Source organism: Megascapheus bottae, chromosome 19, assembly GCF_031878675.1.
Source record: "Megascapheus bottae isolate mThoBot1 chromosome 19, mThoBot2.hap1, whole genome shotgun sequence".
NCBI classification, from domain to species: domain Eukaryota; kingdom Metazoa; phylum Chordata; class Mammalia; order Rodentia; family Geomyidae; genus Megascapheus; species Megascapheus bottae.
This window is the reverse complement of record NC_143527.1, coordinates 27,183,771-27,199,845: the sequence shown is the minus strand read 5'-3', so window position 1 is coordinate 27,199,845 and position 16,075 is coordinate 27,183,771. Positions and strand designations below refer to the sequence as shown.

Sequence of the window (16,075 nt, the reverse complement as noted above, 5' to 3'; positions counted from 1 at the left end):
CCTTTTCCCCACTCAAGCTGGTGCTCTTCCACTTGAGCCATATCTTGACTTCTGGGTTTTGTTAGTTAACTGGGGATAAGATTCTCTTAGACTTTTCTTTCTTTCTTTTTTTTTTGCCAATCCTGGGCTTGAGCTCAGGGCCTGAGCACTGTCTTGGACTTTCTCAAGGCTAGAACTCTACCACTTGAGCCTCAGCACCACTTCTGGCTTTTTCTATATATGTGGTACCAAGGAATCGAACCCGGGTCTTCGTGCATGCTAGGCAAGCACTTTAACCACTAGGCCAAACTCCCAGCCTTCTCTTAGACTTTTCTGTCAAGGCTAGCCTCAAACTATAATGCTTATGCTCCTGAGTAGCTAGAATCACAGGAATGACCAACACCAGCACCCAGCTTCCTGAATTAAAGTTTAAATTTGTAAGAAACTCTTAGCATATGGACATGAGCCTGTTTTTTTTTTTTTTTTTGATAGTTTATGGCTTTACATGTAGTAATTTGATTGTTTTAAATTGCAAGATCTAAACAGAATATTGTCTTTGCCACTGAGTTTTAACAGTTCTCAATTATTTAAATACATTTAATGAAGGTACTATGAATGTATTTACAGGAAGCTTCTGTGTTCACTTGACCATCATCAAGAATGTGAGTATGAAGCTTTCTTGGTGGCAGAACTCTGGCCATTTATTTATTTATTTATTTATTTTGCTAGTCCTGGGCCATGAACTCAGGGCCTGAGCACTGTCCTTGGACTTTCTCAAGGCTAGAGCTCTACCACTTGAGCCTCAGCACCACTTCTGGCTTTTTTCTATGTATGTGGTACCAAGGAATTGAACCCGGGTCCTTGTGCATGCTAGGCAAGCACTCTACCACTAGGCTAAACTCCAGGCCCTGGCCTTTTATTTACAGTTTACTGTATTTCTTCTGAGATCAGTCTGTTAGGATTAGATGAATTTATGGATAAGAAGGTTCCTGATTTTATGAGTTGGATGCTATTAAGATTAAGGACTTTTTTTAGGACAGTGATTGCTCTACATTGAATCTATCAGGTTCACGAAGTAGAATAGACATCCCCAACAGGCAGTCTTAAAACTACTTTTCAGCATTTGTTAGCATGACTGTTTTGTAGTGCTTGAGGTAACATTAACTTTTAGCATTAAAAGCCTACATGTCTGCTGGGTGCCAGTGATTCATGCTTATAAACTTAGCTGTTAAGAAGACTGAGGTCTGGAAGATCAGAGTTTGAAGGCTACCTGGGCAGAAAAGTCTATGAGACTCCCATCTAAAAAGCCAGGAGTTTGGCCTAGTCATAGAATGCTTGCCTAGCATGCACGAAGACCTGGGTTCGATTCCTCGGTACAACATACATAGAAAAATGCTGAAAGTGCTGCGGTGGCTCAAGTGGTAGAGCTCTAGCCTTAAAGTCCAAGGACAGTGCTCAAGCCCAACACTGGCCAAAAATAAATATATAAATGATCAGCAAAAAGCAGGACTAAATGTGGGATTCAAGTGGCAAAGCACCAGCCAAATAAGCATGAGACCTTAAGTTCAAACCTAAGCACCACCAAAACCAAAGAAGCAAACAAAAAACACCTTACATGTCAATTTTTTTTTTTTAAACTTTAGCAAGATGGCAGTCTTCCAGAAGGAGCTACTGTGCCTGCATTGGGATTATCAAATAAAGCTGTTTTTCAGGGTAAGTCTTTGGTTTCTGAAATTATTGAACCCATAGTCATACTAAAAGCATTACACACTTATGTAATATGTATCTTAGTGCTACAGTTATTTTAAAAATCACAATACATCTGTCCGTGTTCATTATTTTATGATATTCAAATAGTGTGCACTTGCAAACCACTGAAATGTACAGCTTTCAAAATGTTGTGCAGAGCATGCTAACAGTAAAATGAATCTTGGCTGTGTGAATACATTTATTGGGTAGTTTTAGAAATTTGTGAAATGTTAAGTCAAAGAAAATGGAAGGAATCATTGTAGATTTCATTAATGCTTACAGATACTTTTTGGAAAGAGCTAAAACAATAGAAATACCTTTGTGTTTGAAATCACATGGACAGTTTTGAAATAAACCACTGGAGGTGTTACTGTTTTCTAATGGGTGGCCTTAGTATTGAGAAAGTAATTGAAACATAAAGATTGTGACTCCACGCATGGTGTTGACATGTTTTTTTAAACCAGGAGATATAGCTTCTCAGCCTTCTGATGAAGAGGAGCTGTTAACTAGTACTGGCTTTGAATATCAGCAAGTGCCCTTTCAACCTTCTCTACTTACTGGTAAGAAGTGACTAAACAATTTAATAGGATCATTGGTATACAGAATGTAGTATCTTGTTGATGACTAAATGAATGCTACTTATGTTCTATATAGAACCTCCCACTGAGGATCATCTTCTGCAGAACACTTTGTGGCCTGAAGTTCAAAAGCTGTAAGTCACAATGTGTTCTCTGGTTTGCTTCTATCATAACCTGAGGTTTTTATCTTTCTTACAACTTGATTTCCTCTGTTATTTTCCCCTATCTACATTTGTTGTTGTGTGGTGGGGCTGAACTCTGGATGGGGCGCTGTCCCTGAGCTCTTCAGCTCAAGGCTACTGCCCTACCCCTTGAAGCCACAGCCCCACTTCCCGTTTTCTAGTGATTAACTGGAGATAAGAATCTCCTGCTCTTCAGTGCCCAGGCTGGCTTTGAACCTTGTAGTGCCCAGACTGGCTTTGAACCTTGATCCTCAGATCTGAGCCTTGATAGTAGCTAAGATTACAAATGTGAGCCACTGCACCGAGCTCCTATCTACATTTTCTTTTGCAAACATCTTTTTTAGTGGTTATTCAGAGGGATAAGGATCAAATCAAATCTCACATCAATTTTTGTATTGCTATTTATGATACATATTAGGTTTATTGGCCTTTCTAAACTAGAAAGGCATAACATTGTGTATATTTTCATTAAAAAAAATTTTTTTTTAGGGACCGGGATGTAGTGGGCTGTGAATGTAGCCTAGTGGTAGAGTGCTTGCCTAGCATGCACGGAGTCCTGGGTTTGATTCCTCTGTACCTAATACTCAGAAAAAGCTAGAAATGAAGCTGTGGCTTGAGTGGTAGAGTGCTAGCCTTGAGCAAAAAGTATCTAAGGACAGTGCCCAGGCCCTGAGTTCAAGCCCCATAACTGGCCAAAAAAAAAAGACCTGGGAGGTAGCTCAGTGGCAAAATCCCTGCCTAACAAGTGCATTGTCCTCAGTTCAATCCTCAGTACCAAAAAAGAAAAGACAAAATAAGACAAAAAAAAAATGTTAAGCTTTGTTATTTTCCTAACCCTCTTTTTTCTCTGTTAAATTTTTTTTTCCTTTGGTGTCAGTACTAAGGCTTGAACTCACAGTCTGGCTGCCATCCCTAGCCTTTTTGCTCAGTGTTGGGATTTTACTATTTGAGCCACTGCTCCACTTTTCAGTAGTTAATGGGAGGTAATAGTCTCATGGGCTTTCCTGCCCCTGTTGACTTTGAGCTAGAATCCTTAGATCTTACCTTCTTAAGTAGTAAGGATTATAGGAATGAGCCATTGACTCTCAGCCTTTTTTTAAAAAATCTTTGTTGGTTCCCATTTATACCTTTTCATTATATATATATTTTTTTATTTTTATTTTTTATGGGTCATGGGGCTTGAACTCAGGACCTGGATACTGTCCCTGACTTTTTCACTCCAGGTTGGTGCTCTCCCATTTTGAGCCACACTACCACTTGTTTTCTTTTTTTCCCTTTCCCTTTCCCTTTCCCTTTCCCTTTCCCTTTCCCTTTCCCTTTCCCTTTCCCTTTCCCTTTCCCTTTCCCTTTCCCTTTCCCTTTCCCTTTCCCTTTCCCTTCCTTCCTTCCTTCCTTCCTTCCTTCCTTCCTTCCTTCCTTCCTTCCTTCCTTCCTTCCTTCCTTACCTTCCTTCCTTTCTTTCTTTCTTTCTTTCTTTCTTTCTTTCTTTCTTTCTTTCTTTCTTTCTTTCTTTCTTTCTTTCTTTCTTTCTTTTTTCTGGTGGTTAATTGGGGATAAGAGTCTCATGGACTTTCCTGCCCAGCCTGGCTTTGAAAGGCAATCCTCACATCTCAGCCTCCTGAGTAGCTAGGATTACAAGTATGAGCCATTGGTACCTGGCTACGTTGTAATTTGTTATACTATCAACTGAGGTAGAAGATGAAACTTGAAGCTTAAACTGATTGTTTGAACGACTTGTATTACTTTTAGAAAGCTGGCATTTTTGTCTGTCTTCCTGTTTTTAACTCCAAATATTGACTTAGACAAAAATATACTGCCTCTTAAAACAAATTGTGGGTTCACACAGAAATTTATGTTACTCATTCCACTTTTTAATGTTTTGCAGAATAAGCATTGGCCTATGTACTAATACAGGGATCATGCATTTTTCTCTTTAGATATGGACATGGTTATGAAATATTTTGTGTTACTTGTAACAATTCAAAGACTCTACTTGCCTCAGCTTGTAAGGTAAGGAGTTTTACCTTTTCTTCACAAGTTATTTGGGTCACGAGGCTCCTGAAGGTGGATAGAGATTCACATGGAATGCTATATGAATGACCACTGGTGGCTGCTTTTCCTTAACCTTAACTTTCTCAGCTTCTCTTATGCTGTGTATTTTCAAAGCTTGAAGTTGCATTATAAATCTGATTTTAGCTACAGATTTTTTTTCCTTAAATACTGTAACCTTGAACAATATGGGGCTTGGGGTGTCAAATCCTGTATGTAGTAAAATACATGTGTATAGCCAGTTATGGTAGCTCATTCCTGTAGTCCTAGATTAAGAGGATAATAAGCATAGAAACTGTGCTTATGTTACGTTTATATTTTTGTTGCTGACGATTTCTACTTTTATCTTCCTTTATGCCCTATATTTCAAGGGAACATTCTGGAAATTGAACTAGTAAATTGATAATTTTTTATTCTCAACCAGTTTTTTTACTTCACTGATTTTTTTTTTTTTGCCAGTCCTGTGCTTGAACTCAGGGCCTGAGCACTGTCCTTGGGTTTTCTCAAGGCTTGGACTCTACCACTTGAGCCACAGCACCACTTCTGTCTTTTTTCTATGTATGTGGCATTGAGGAATCGAACCTGGGTCTTTGTGCATGCTAGGCAAGCACTCTACCACTAGGCCAGATTCCCAGCCCTTCACTGATTTTCTTTGCTGTTGTTTTTCTTTTTTCTTTTTCATTGATGTTTACTTGTCTTTGTTTCTTTCTACTTATTTAGATTGCATCTCTTCTTTGGTTATTTCCTTTTGAATATTGTTTTCAGGCTTATAGAGACACAGCTTGACCAGACCACAGCCATTTTGTGTCATAATTATTGTATTGCCCCTGAGTAACTTCCATCTATTTTTTTCCAGAAAACTATAAAAGAAAACCAAAACCATTTGAGTATATGAGGAGCTTTATGAACCAGATCCTGATACCATGGGAGCCAGGAATGTGCTCAACATTCTTGATAGTAGTTTAAGATAAATGAGGAATATTTCAGCTGAGATGTAATCACTCATGTCCTGACTGTTTTATAAGCTACATTTTTTGACCATTGTGTTGGGAATCAACTCATCTTGCTGCCCACAATCATGCCTGTGTCTGTGAGGCCCTGGAAAGTACACTTTGGATCCATCTGCCATTTTCTCCAGCCTCATGGCTCTATATGGCAGAGGCTCATACTTTGGGACCTAGTTTTTTTTTTTCAGAATAACAATGTCCATAAATTTAAGTGTGCTTTTAAAATTTCATCCAATTAAAAGTAGTTTTTTACTTACTTGATTTATCATGTCCTTTAGAAAAAAATTTGTTGGGTATGGGGCTTCAACTCAGAACCTGAGCACTGTCCCTGAGCTTTTTTTTTTTTTTTTTTTGAGCCATAGCTCACTTGTGGTTTTCTGGTGTTAATTGTAGATAAATCTCACAGAATTTATTTCCCCGGGGCTAGCTTTGAAATGAGATTCTCAGATCTCAGCCCTCTAAGTAGCTAGAATTACAGGTGTTAGCCACCAGTGCCCAGCTTGATTCATCTTTGACTAGTAGGATATTTCAAAGTATATCATTTAGCTTCTGTATATTAAGTGTTTTCTAAGTACTTTTCTTTTTTTTTTTTGAATCTTTTTTTTTTTTTTTTTTTTTTTTTGCCAGTCCTGGGCTTGAGCTCAGGGCCTGAGCACTGTCCTTGGACTTTCTCAAGGCTAGAGCTCTACCACTTGAGCCTCAGCACCACTTCCAGCTTTTTTTTCTATGTATGTGGTGCCAAAGAATCGAACCTGGGTCTTCATGCATGCTAGGCAAGCACTTTAACCACTAGGCCAAACTCCCGGCCCCCCTAAGTACTTTTCTTTGATTGACTTCTGGTTTAGTTTTATTGTAGTCAGAGATCACATTTTCACTCTTTGAAACTACATTCAGTTGGAATGTATTGGATGGAGTATTGTATAATTGTATCAGGTTGTTAATATTATTTCAAATTTTAATGCTTTCAGTTTTATTGAAAGTTGAATTTTGAAACTTCCTGTCTTTTTCTGTCATTTTTATTTTTATTTTATTTTTTTTTTTGGCCAGTCCTGGGCTTGATCTCAGGGCCTGAGCACTGTCCTTGGACTTTCTCAAGGCTAGAGCTCTACCACTTGAGCCTCAGCACCACTTATGGCTTTTTTCTATGTATGTGGTACCGAGGAATCGAACCCGGGTCTTCATGCATGCTAGGCAAGCACTTTAACCACTAGGCCAAACTCCCGGCCCTTCTGTCATTTTATTTTTAAGCTATTCATTTGTTTAGAGATAATATACAATTGAGTCTTGCTTTTTCACTTGTTATGTCAGTCTTTTATTTTAGTAAGAGTGTTTGTTATTTCATTTACATTAGTGTGAAAGCTGGATATAATGCATCTTATTTGTTTTCTCAGCTCTATCTGTTCTATTTTACTTCTTTTAGATTCATTATTTTTTATTTTGATTTCACTTTGGTTCTCCTGTTTGGTTAGTAAATATGTTTATTTGAATTAGCATACCTATATGGTACGCAGGTTCCATTGTGTTATTTCCCTACCTATATATTTCCATACAAGTGTACTATGCAGTGTATGTTTGTATGGAAATAATCCCATCACATGGTGGGAATACTTTTTCACCAGTTTCCTTTCTCTTGAAGGTTTTCTTTTCTTCTTTGTAATGCAGCTCAGCTAGCTGTAGATTTTTAAAAATTTGTTATTCATTTTAATATGATTCTAATCGTGTGTGTTTCAGTCGAGGACTTGAACTCAAAGTCTGAGTGTTGTCCCTTAGCTGCTTTTGCTTTTGTTATACCACTTCAGCCACAGTTTCACTTCTAGCAGTTTTTTTGAATAGCTTAGTTTATTGGAGATAAGAATATTTATTTTTTCTTTTTTGCCAGTTTTGAGGCTTGAACTCAGGACCTGGGTCACTGTCCTTAGACACTTTTTGCTCAAGGCTAGCTCCTTGCTGCTTGAGCCACAGCACTGCTTCCAGCTTTATCTGTGTATTGGTACTGAGGAATCAGCGTGCACTCTACTAGTAGGCCAAACTCCGGGCCCCACTTTTTTTTTTTAACAGCTATGTAAAATGTACATATAGGGCATACTGGAACAATGTATTTTAAAATGTTTTGGTTTTGGTTAAATAGCTTTCTGTTTCATGTGTGTCCCACAGGCAGCTAAGAAAGAGCATGCAGCTATCATTCTTTGGAATACTACATCTTGGAAACAGGTGCAGAACTTAGTTTTCCACAGTCTGACAGTCACCCAGATGGCCTTCTCACCTAATGACAAATTCTTACTGGCTGTTTCCAGAGATCGAACCTGGTCATTGTGGAAAAGGCAGGACACTATCTCACCAGAATTCGGTAAAACAGCTTTTGACTGGACGGTTACTAGTGAAGGGGTTATGTCCATGTATGCACAGTAAGCAGCTGTGTGATGAAGAGAAATAGACAAGTAACAAGGTGAAGGCAGAGCCCATGCTGTGACGTAACCTTTCCAAGTTCCTGGATAACTGAGGGAGTCTTAGGCTTCCTAGTAAGCTTTAAATAATGGCAGGTGATTTGGTTTACTGCCTGTGGTTATGTATTCAGGATGGCATGTGTTCAGCCATCTCAATATATGTTCAGACATCTGCATGTAGGAAATTAAATACTGTAAATAATATAGAATGTAGGTAGTGAAACAAATGGATAATGGATTCTAAACTAGGATTTTCTAGGAGTGAAATAAGATATTACTAAGAAAACTTGTAATCGAGCTGTTCCTGCCTCTGTCTAAACTGGTTTGCAAATGTAAGAATTTTGAGTCAGGACACTTATAGAGACCATCCACAGGCTTTTCTGTTATATTAGGAAGGGCTGGTAGGCATGTGCCTGGATAATGTGGCCCCAGGAAAGTTGTTATACCTCCCGTGCAACCTGCTCAGAGCTGGGTGTATGTTTAAAAAAAAAGAAAGAAATTAAGCTTTGTCTTCTAAAAAAGAAAAAAAAAAACTTTGTATTTGTTACATTTGCATACTATTCCCCTAGTTTCTTCAGGTTCCTGTGAATATTTAAAATGTACTTGTTTCACTTAAGCCTATATTTTTATTTTGCACTGATATGATTTGTATTATATTTGATCAGTGTGTATTTTTATTCCTTTTAGAATAAGGAATTCCTAGGAATTAAGAAAACATGCTCAAAAGTATGTGTTAGTGTAGACTTCAGATGTTCCCTGAATTCAGATGGTATGACTTAGGAATTGGTCACAAATAGTGACATGCATCTGGTAGAAGCATTCTTAAAAGTTTTGAATTTTATCTTTTCCTGTGCTAGCCACATGAATTCACTGATGAACAATGGCAGCAAAATGCAGCTCCCAGCAGCTGCATGATCACAGAATACAGAACCAGCTCTCTACAACTGTGCTGGGTTAGGGCTTACTAAGCGTTGATGTTTGTTAGGTTGGTATATTAAATGTGTTTTCAACTAGGCAATACTTTCACTTTTCAGTTGATTTGTCAGTACAGGACTCAGTTGTAAGCTGAGGAGCATCTGCATTTTCTTTTGCATCACTAGTGATTTCCTAGCATGCAATATCTTTTTAAAAGTTAAAGTGCTAAGTAAAAGTAACATTTACTGATTTTTTATGTCTTTATAGATTTTAGAATAATGAATCTACTCCCTTTTTTCCTCGTAAGCAGTTACATGTTATAAGTTTAGCCCATATAAAGGCTAGAATTTACCTTACATTTAAATCTTACAAGGAGAATTTTTCTTAAGATCCTCCTTCCCTCTCCACCTGTCTTCCCTCCTCTTATTTTTGCCCTCCCTTCCTTTCTTTTGTTTCAGGTTTGTTCAAGAAGCATGATTAAATTCTTTCTTGGCCATCTATAAACTGTTTATTGTCAGTCACTAAAGAGTGGCTGGTTGATATAGATATCCCCTACTAGGAGAACAGCTGCGTATATACAGCCTTTTAGGGAGGGGTCAGTTGCAAAAGTGAGCATATGGAAATCAATTACTCAGTTGTACAATGTATTTGGCACTTAAGCAGGGCTATCTAACAGATAAAAAGTTTTCTCTTTTTTATGTACTGTGTACATGTGTTTTTCAGATCCAATTTTCAGTCTCTTTGCCTTCACCAACAAAATCACTTCTGTGCACAGTAGAATTATTTGGTCCTGTGATTGGAGTCCTGATAGTAAATATTTCTTCACTGGGAGTCGAGACAAAAAGGTACTCTTTAAAACTGAACATATTTTTCAAATGTAAACTAACATTTATACATGTATGATTGAATAAAAACATCCAATACTATTTGCTGGATACATTATTAAATATAATACTCTCATGGATTTTTCTGTCTATGGTGGCCTCAAACTGATCTCAGCCTCATAAGTAGCTAGGATTATACTAGTGAACCACTAGTACCTGCCTTCTGATATAACCTTTAAAAATTAGTTCATGAGCCATATACATGTATATAGCTTTATTTGCTTGTTAAAGTCAACAAATATATTTCTTTAAAAATCTCAAAAATATAGAAAGAACTTTCTGAAACATTTCAAGGAAGAGAACAACCTGAAAAACAATTTCTGGCTTTCTGATTCATATTTTCATAAACTTAAATCACTTTTGTCATCTTCCTCCTCCTGATCCTCCTCCTTTTCCTCCTCCTCTTTCTTCTTCTTCTTCTTCTTTGTCTTCCTCTCCTTTTTTCTTTTTTTTTTTTTGGTGGATCATGGGGCTTGAACTCTGGGCCTGGGTGCACTCCCTGGGCTCTTCAGCTCAAGGCTGCCACCCTACCCCCGAGCCTCATCCCTACTTGCCATTTTCTAGTGATTAATTAATTGGCGATAAGAATATTATGGTCTTTAGTGCCCTGGCTGGCTTTGAACTGAGATCCTCAGATTGCAGCCTCCTGAGTAGCTAGGATTACAGGCATGAGCCACCACTAAGCTTAAACAGAAAACTAGCTAGTTTGGTTTTTTTTTTTTTTTTTTTTTTTTTTTTAACTTTTATTGGTCATAAGGCTTAAACTCAGGTCCTGGACACTGTCCCTGAGTTTTTATGCTCAAGGCTAATGCTCTACCACTAAGAGCTACAGTGCTACTTCTAGCTTCCTGGGAGTAATTGGAGATAAGAGTCTCGCAGACTTTCCTGCACAGGTTGGCATCAAACATTGATCCTCAGATCTCAGCTTCCTGTATAGCTACGATTACATGCATAAGCCACTGGTCTCCAGCAGTAGTTATGTTTTTGAACATGGCTTTGCTCTTGTTCTCTAGGAAATGTCTAACCTAATATATGTTTTCTGTTTTCATTCTCTTGAAAATATCCTCTCTTTTTTTCTGTAATCCCTACAGATGAGGTTTTGAGGAAGCATTTCTTGTCATACACATGATACAAATTACTACAACAAGGCCTGTTAGAGGCCTTGGTGTCAGTCATGTTAAACACTTTATTTTTTAAAATTTGTATTTATTTATTTTTTTTGCCAGTCTTGGGCTTTGGCTCAGGACCTGAGCACTGTCCTTGGGTTTTTCTCAAGGCTAGAATACTTCCACTTGAGCCACAGCACTACTTCTGGCTTTTTTTCTATATACATGGTACAGAGGAATCGAACCCAGGTCTTCGTGCATATGAGGCAAGGACTCTATCACTAGGCCAATCTCCCAGTCCCATGTTAAACAATTTAGTGCCAGTCTCTCGGGCATCTTTCTCACAGGCCATCATTTCTGTTCACTTGCCTATTTCTTGCTGGTGGGTCCATGCTGAAGAAGCAGCACCGCTTCTGCTCTCCATAGTCAGCCCAGCAGAAGGTGGCCCAGTTGTAGCTCTCAAGTATCCAGCAAGGCTGAAATAGACCAAGAGGTATTTGCTGCACTTTCTCCTAAGTATATGTGCTTTTGGTGGCTTGGTCCAAGGCTTCTGCTCAGAATCTTTCTTTGGTCCATGTTGTCTGTTCACTTCCCTCTCCTTTCCTTTGTTAACAGTCACACACCTATGAGGCCTGAGGTTCCAGAGAAGCCTCAGGTCTGTGAGGAATATCTAGGTAATGTCCTGATGAATGATGTAGGGCAGGAACTAGAGATTTAATTCATCTCTACATTTTGAGTAACCTCTTAGGGTGGTGTGTGTGCCCTCCATGAACTCATGACGGCTAGAATTTCACTGGGTCTGTAGTTGAGGTCTTAAGAGATTGATTGGTATCTGCTATATTGTGGTAAATACCATAGTTATGCCTGAAATGCTCTGAGCTTTTGAAGCAGCATACCCAAGTGTATGAGCCACAGATTTAAAATTTTCCGAGCAGGTATTTTTTTTACCATGTTCTCAGAACTCATATAGAAATGTTGCAAGAAGAAAATCTTACAAAGTGATCTGTCTGTCAGGTGGTTGTCTGGGGTGAGTGTGACTCTAATGATGACTGCATTGAAAACAGCATTGGTCCCTGCTCCTCTGTCCTGGACGTGGGTGGGTCCGTGACTGCCGTCAGTGTCTGCCCAGCATTTAACTCTTCCCAAAGGTCAGTCATATTTCTTTGAAGAGGACTGCTTCGTTTTCAATATCATTTCAGTTCATGTGCTCACTTTGCTTCTGAGTTGCTATTATTTTTCAATATTTAGGTTTCTTATAATAATTGTTAAGTTGGTCATACTTAGGGATTCAAATTTCTGAAATACATATTGGTATGACTGTAGGTTCTTATTGCACCACCTATAGAATCATAGTGCTTTTTCCTTAGAAAGCTGTGATAGAACGGGGGTCCTGCTAACCAGCCGAGAAAACACTGACTTGGGTTTTTCAGCCAAAGATAGAGGAAAGTGTGTGTTCTCTTTCTAGCTTTTGAGGACACCATGGAACACCGCTGTGTATCCTGGGCTGATGTCTTTAAGTTGGGGTCAGTTGTGACATTGTAAAGAACTACTTTAGACATGTGGTGGAGAAAACAGTAATTCATGCTCTATTATTAATCACTGAATTTCCTTCCCTTAAAAACAGATATGTGGTTGCAGTTGGATTAGAATGTGGTAAGATTTGCTTATATACTTGGAGAAAGACTGATCAAGTACCAGAAATAAATGACTGGAACCAGTGTGTGGAAACAAGTCAAAGGTATTTGCTTCCTATTTTTGCTTCTATCAGATTAGATTAGATAAAGTAGAGGTGTTGAATAGAATATTTAATGCCCTGTTTTCATCCAGAATATCACAGATCTGTATATATGATACTTACCGCTGTTACTTCTTGAAATTGGTATTTGTTATAATGTAGGACTTGATTTTTCAAGTTGGCTTACCAACTTGCTTGATTGCTAACACACTCAACATAAAGGTAGTTTTATCATGTGTTGTAGAATTTGAATATAACAGATTTTTAAAACTTCACATGAACTGGTATGATATTTGGAAAAAAATATACATTGTGCTTTGCTAACTATATCTGTAATTGAACAGTTTATCTCAGATACTATAATGGCACAAACTTGGTATATTCCTTAAGGCTCCTGTGACTAGCTTTCAGGCACAGCTAGTGCTTTCTGGCCTGTGTATCTGGGCACTCATGTACTTCGATTGAGATGGAATGTAGATGCTGCCTTGGATGGCCTGGGACCATAATTTAGTCCCTTTCCCCCATGAGTCTAGGATGCATGCTCCCACGCCATGCAGCAGTTTGAGAAAGGGTCTCAAAAGATCTTGAGAAGGGCTTCCTTCTCATGTCATCTTCCTAAGTAGCATGGAGTACAGGAAGGAGCTTGGACAGTACATCTTTAACCTACTTTTTTTTTTTTTTTTTTTTTTTTTTTGCCAGTCATGGGGCTTGAACTCAGGGCCTGGGCACTATCCTTGAGCCCCAGCACCACTTCCAGTTTTTCCTATGTGTGTGGTACCGAGAGGTCACATCCCAGTCTTTGTGCATGCTAGGCAAGCACTCTACCAACTAGGCCAAACTCCTGGCCCCCTTTAATCTACTTTTTTACTCTTCTTATTCTGTCAGTAAGTTACTAGTGTCATTTTATATTACTCTTCCCATATTCTTAGGCTTCCTCACTTTTTTGTTCTATCTATATTGCAACAAATACAATTCAAGATACAGTTCCATGTACCAATACTGTAATATCTGTGAATGGCTTAAGGGAGAGAGATTTGTGAGCACATGTCTTTTTCAAGGTAGTTCATGTGGTAAAATACTCAATCTGTTTTCATACTAGCCAAACATGTTCGTGTGCCTTGTAGTTATGTTAATTTAAAATTAGATTGCTTTTATTACTGCAGCTCTCATGGTTTTGCTCCCATCTATTTGTTGCTGGATTTTGCAGTTTGTGCTAGTTTCTTGCTGAAGAGGGAAATCCATTGATACTACATATGCTCATCATTTTGAAAATTCTTCTCTTCCTGGGCTCTCCTTGCTTCCCTTTTTCTTCCTTTTATATACTGCCAAAAAGCCAGAAGTGGAGTTGTGGCTTCAGTGGTAGAACACCATCCTTGAGTGAAAAAGTTAAGGACAGTGTCCAGGCCCTGACTTCTAGCTCCAGTACTGGTATCAAGTAAATAAACAAACATTGAAAATCTCATGGGGTTTTCTACCTAGTTGGCTTCAGAGCACAATCTTCAATCTCATCCTTTTAAGTAGCTAGCCCAATTTTCCTTTTTATCTTGAGAGTACATTTGATGACAGGGACTTTTAGCATCTGAAAATGTAAGGTGCCCTGTAGTGTTGTTTTCAGTGTTTAAAACCTACTTAGAGCTTTCAGCTTATTTTGTTTTGGTTTGGGCATGTATTCTGCAGATTAAGTTTATAGAAGATTTTGTGTTTTTGTGAAAGTTTATTAGTAATGATGATGAAATTCTAAGAAAAAGATACAGTAGTGTTATCTGAAACACTGGTTTAATCATTTCATAAATTAATCACTAAAACAATATTCAACAGAAATTCTGTACCTATTCCTTGCTACTTTTGGTGTCAGAGGCCAATAAGATATTTAGTTTGATCATTTTAAAAGTAAATAGAGCCATTATTTAGGAGGTTAAGATCTGAGGATGACTGTTCATAGCCAGCCCGGCACTAAAGAACGTGAGACTCTTATCTCCAGTTAACCTCTAGAAAATGGGAAGTGGGGCTGAGGCTCAAGGGATAGGGCGGTAGCCTTGAGCTGAAGAGCTCAGGGATAGCACTTAGGCCCAGAGTTCAGGCTCTATGACCCACCAAAAAAAAAAAAAAAAAAAAAAATAGAACCAGGCATCAGTGGCTCATGCCTGTAATCCTAACTACTCAGAAGGCTGAGATCTGAAGACTGCAGTTCAAAGCCAGCCCAGGCACAAAAAGTCTGTTATCTCCAATTAACTGCCAGAAAAGCAGAAGTGGTGATGTGGCTCAAGGAGTAGGGCCGTAGCCTTGAGCTTAAGAGCTCAGGGACAGTGCCAAGGCCCAGAGTTCAAGACCCACGACCAAAAAAAAAAAAAAAAAAGTAAATAGAGTAAGATATTTTCCAAGTTAAAATGAAGTTGCTAAAATATTGCTGGTAGTATTAAAAAACAATACATTCTAATTTGGGTTTTTTTTACTTCCATTCATATTTCCACCATTAGTGAGGGTATGCTCATTACATTAGCATGTGGGTAGGCACCTGGTAAAATACTGTGTATTTGTGGTCTACATTAATTCTCTGTCTTGATTGTAGCCAAAGTCATACACTTGCAGTAAAAAAGTTATGCTGGAAGAATTGCAATGGAAAAGCCAAACCAATTGAAGAAGAAGATGGTGGTGACTGGCTCCACTTGGCAAGCTGTGGTGAAGATCACACTGTGAAGATATACAGAGTTAACAGATGTGCACTGTGATGGACTCAGAACCACACAATCACTGGTGTCTTAAAATGCTCATGTGAATGGTCCACCTTTATGTACTTCATATTGAATTAAGTTTCACTTCTAAATGAGATAGCTGTGATCCTAATCAAAATTCTAGACTCTTTAAAATCTGATGAAAGCTAAGGATTCTTCTCTGTTATGTAATATATGCACAAATATCCAGAACCTTGCTTATATTTTTCTGAGAGTCTTTGACTTGCTTTTGTGTGTCCTAGAAATAAGAACATTTTTTTTTTCTTACTGACCAAATTTGCTGGGTTTTGTGTTCTTTTTGGGCCTTTTCATTTGCCTCCATTGTTTAGTCCTTTTTATATTGCTGTAACAAAATCAGATTGGATATACTTTATAAAGAAAGGAAGTTTAGGAAACTCAGATATAAGGGTCCACGGGCCTGGCCCCTGTGCTCTGCACTGGTGATGGCCTTATGACATATAAAATTACAATGGTCTTTCTTCACGTGGTTAGGCTGATACTCAGAACAAGTACCATCCCATGAGAATGCACCTCAGGGAAAAGGTACCCCTGTTAAGAAAGTATTATTTCTTCTTATAGGCCTATAATTTCCCAGTTGGCCTCGCTTATTCAGGCACTTCTCAACATGAGCAGCACCACGTTGGAGGGACATACTGAAACAATATTCAGACCATAGCATTCTCCTTAGGACTCTTCAGAATTTTTTTTTTTTTGA

General features: G+C 38.3%; 1 protein-coding gene across 1 annotated transcript in view; it reads left to right on the top strand.

Annotated features, from left to right (window-relative positions):
• Elp2 (elongator acetyltransferase complex subunit 2) overlaps positions 1–16,075 on the top strand; it is a 32,835-nt gene extending 16,760 nt beyond the window's left edge. The window contains exons 14-22 of the mRNA XM_090353239.1: positions 1,623–1,692; positions 2,193–2,288; positions 2,383–2,440; positions 4,426–4,498; positions 7,699–7,891; positions 9,627–9,748; positions 11,908–12,041; positions 12,518–12,631; positions 15,198–16,075. Coding sequence (XP_090209365.1) covers positions 1,623–1,692; positions 2,193–2,288; positions 2,383–2,440; positions 4,426–4,498; positions 7,699–7,891; positions 9,627–9,748; positions 11,908–12,041; positions 12,518–12,631; positions 15,198–15,357 — 1,020 coding nt within the window. The 3' untranslated portion in view covers positions 15,358–16,075. The remainder of the gene's footprint in view (positions 1–1,622; positions 1,693–2,192; positions 2,289–2,382; positions 2,441–4,425; positions 4,499–7,698; positions 7,892–9,626; positions 9,749–11,907; positions 12,042–12,517; positions 12,632–15,197) is intronic.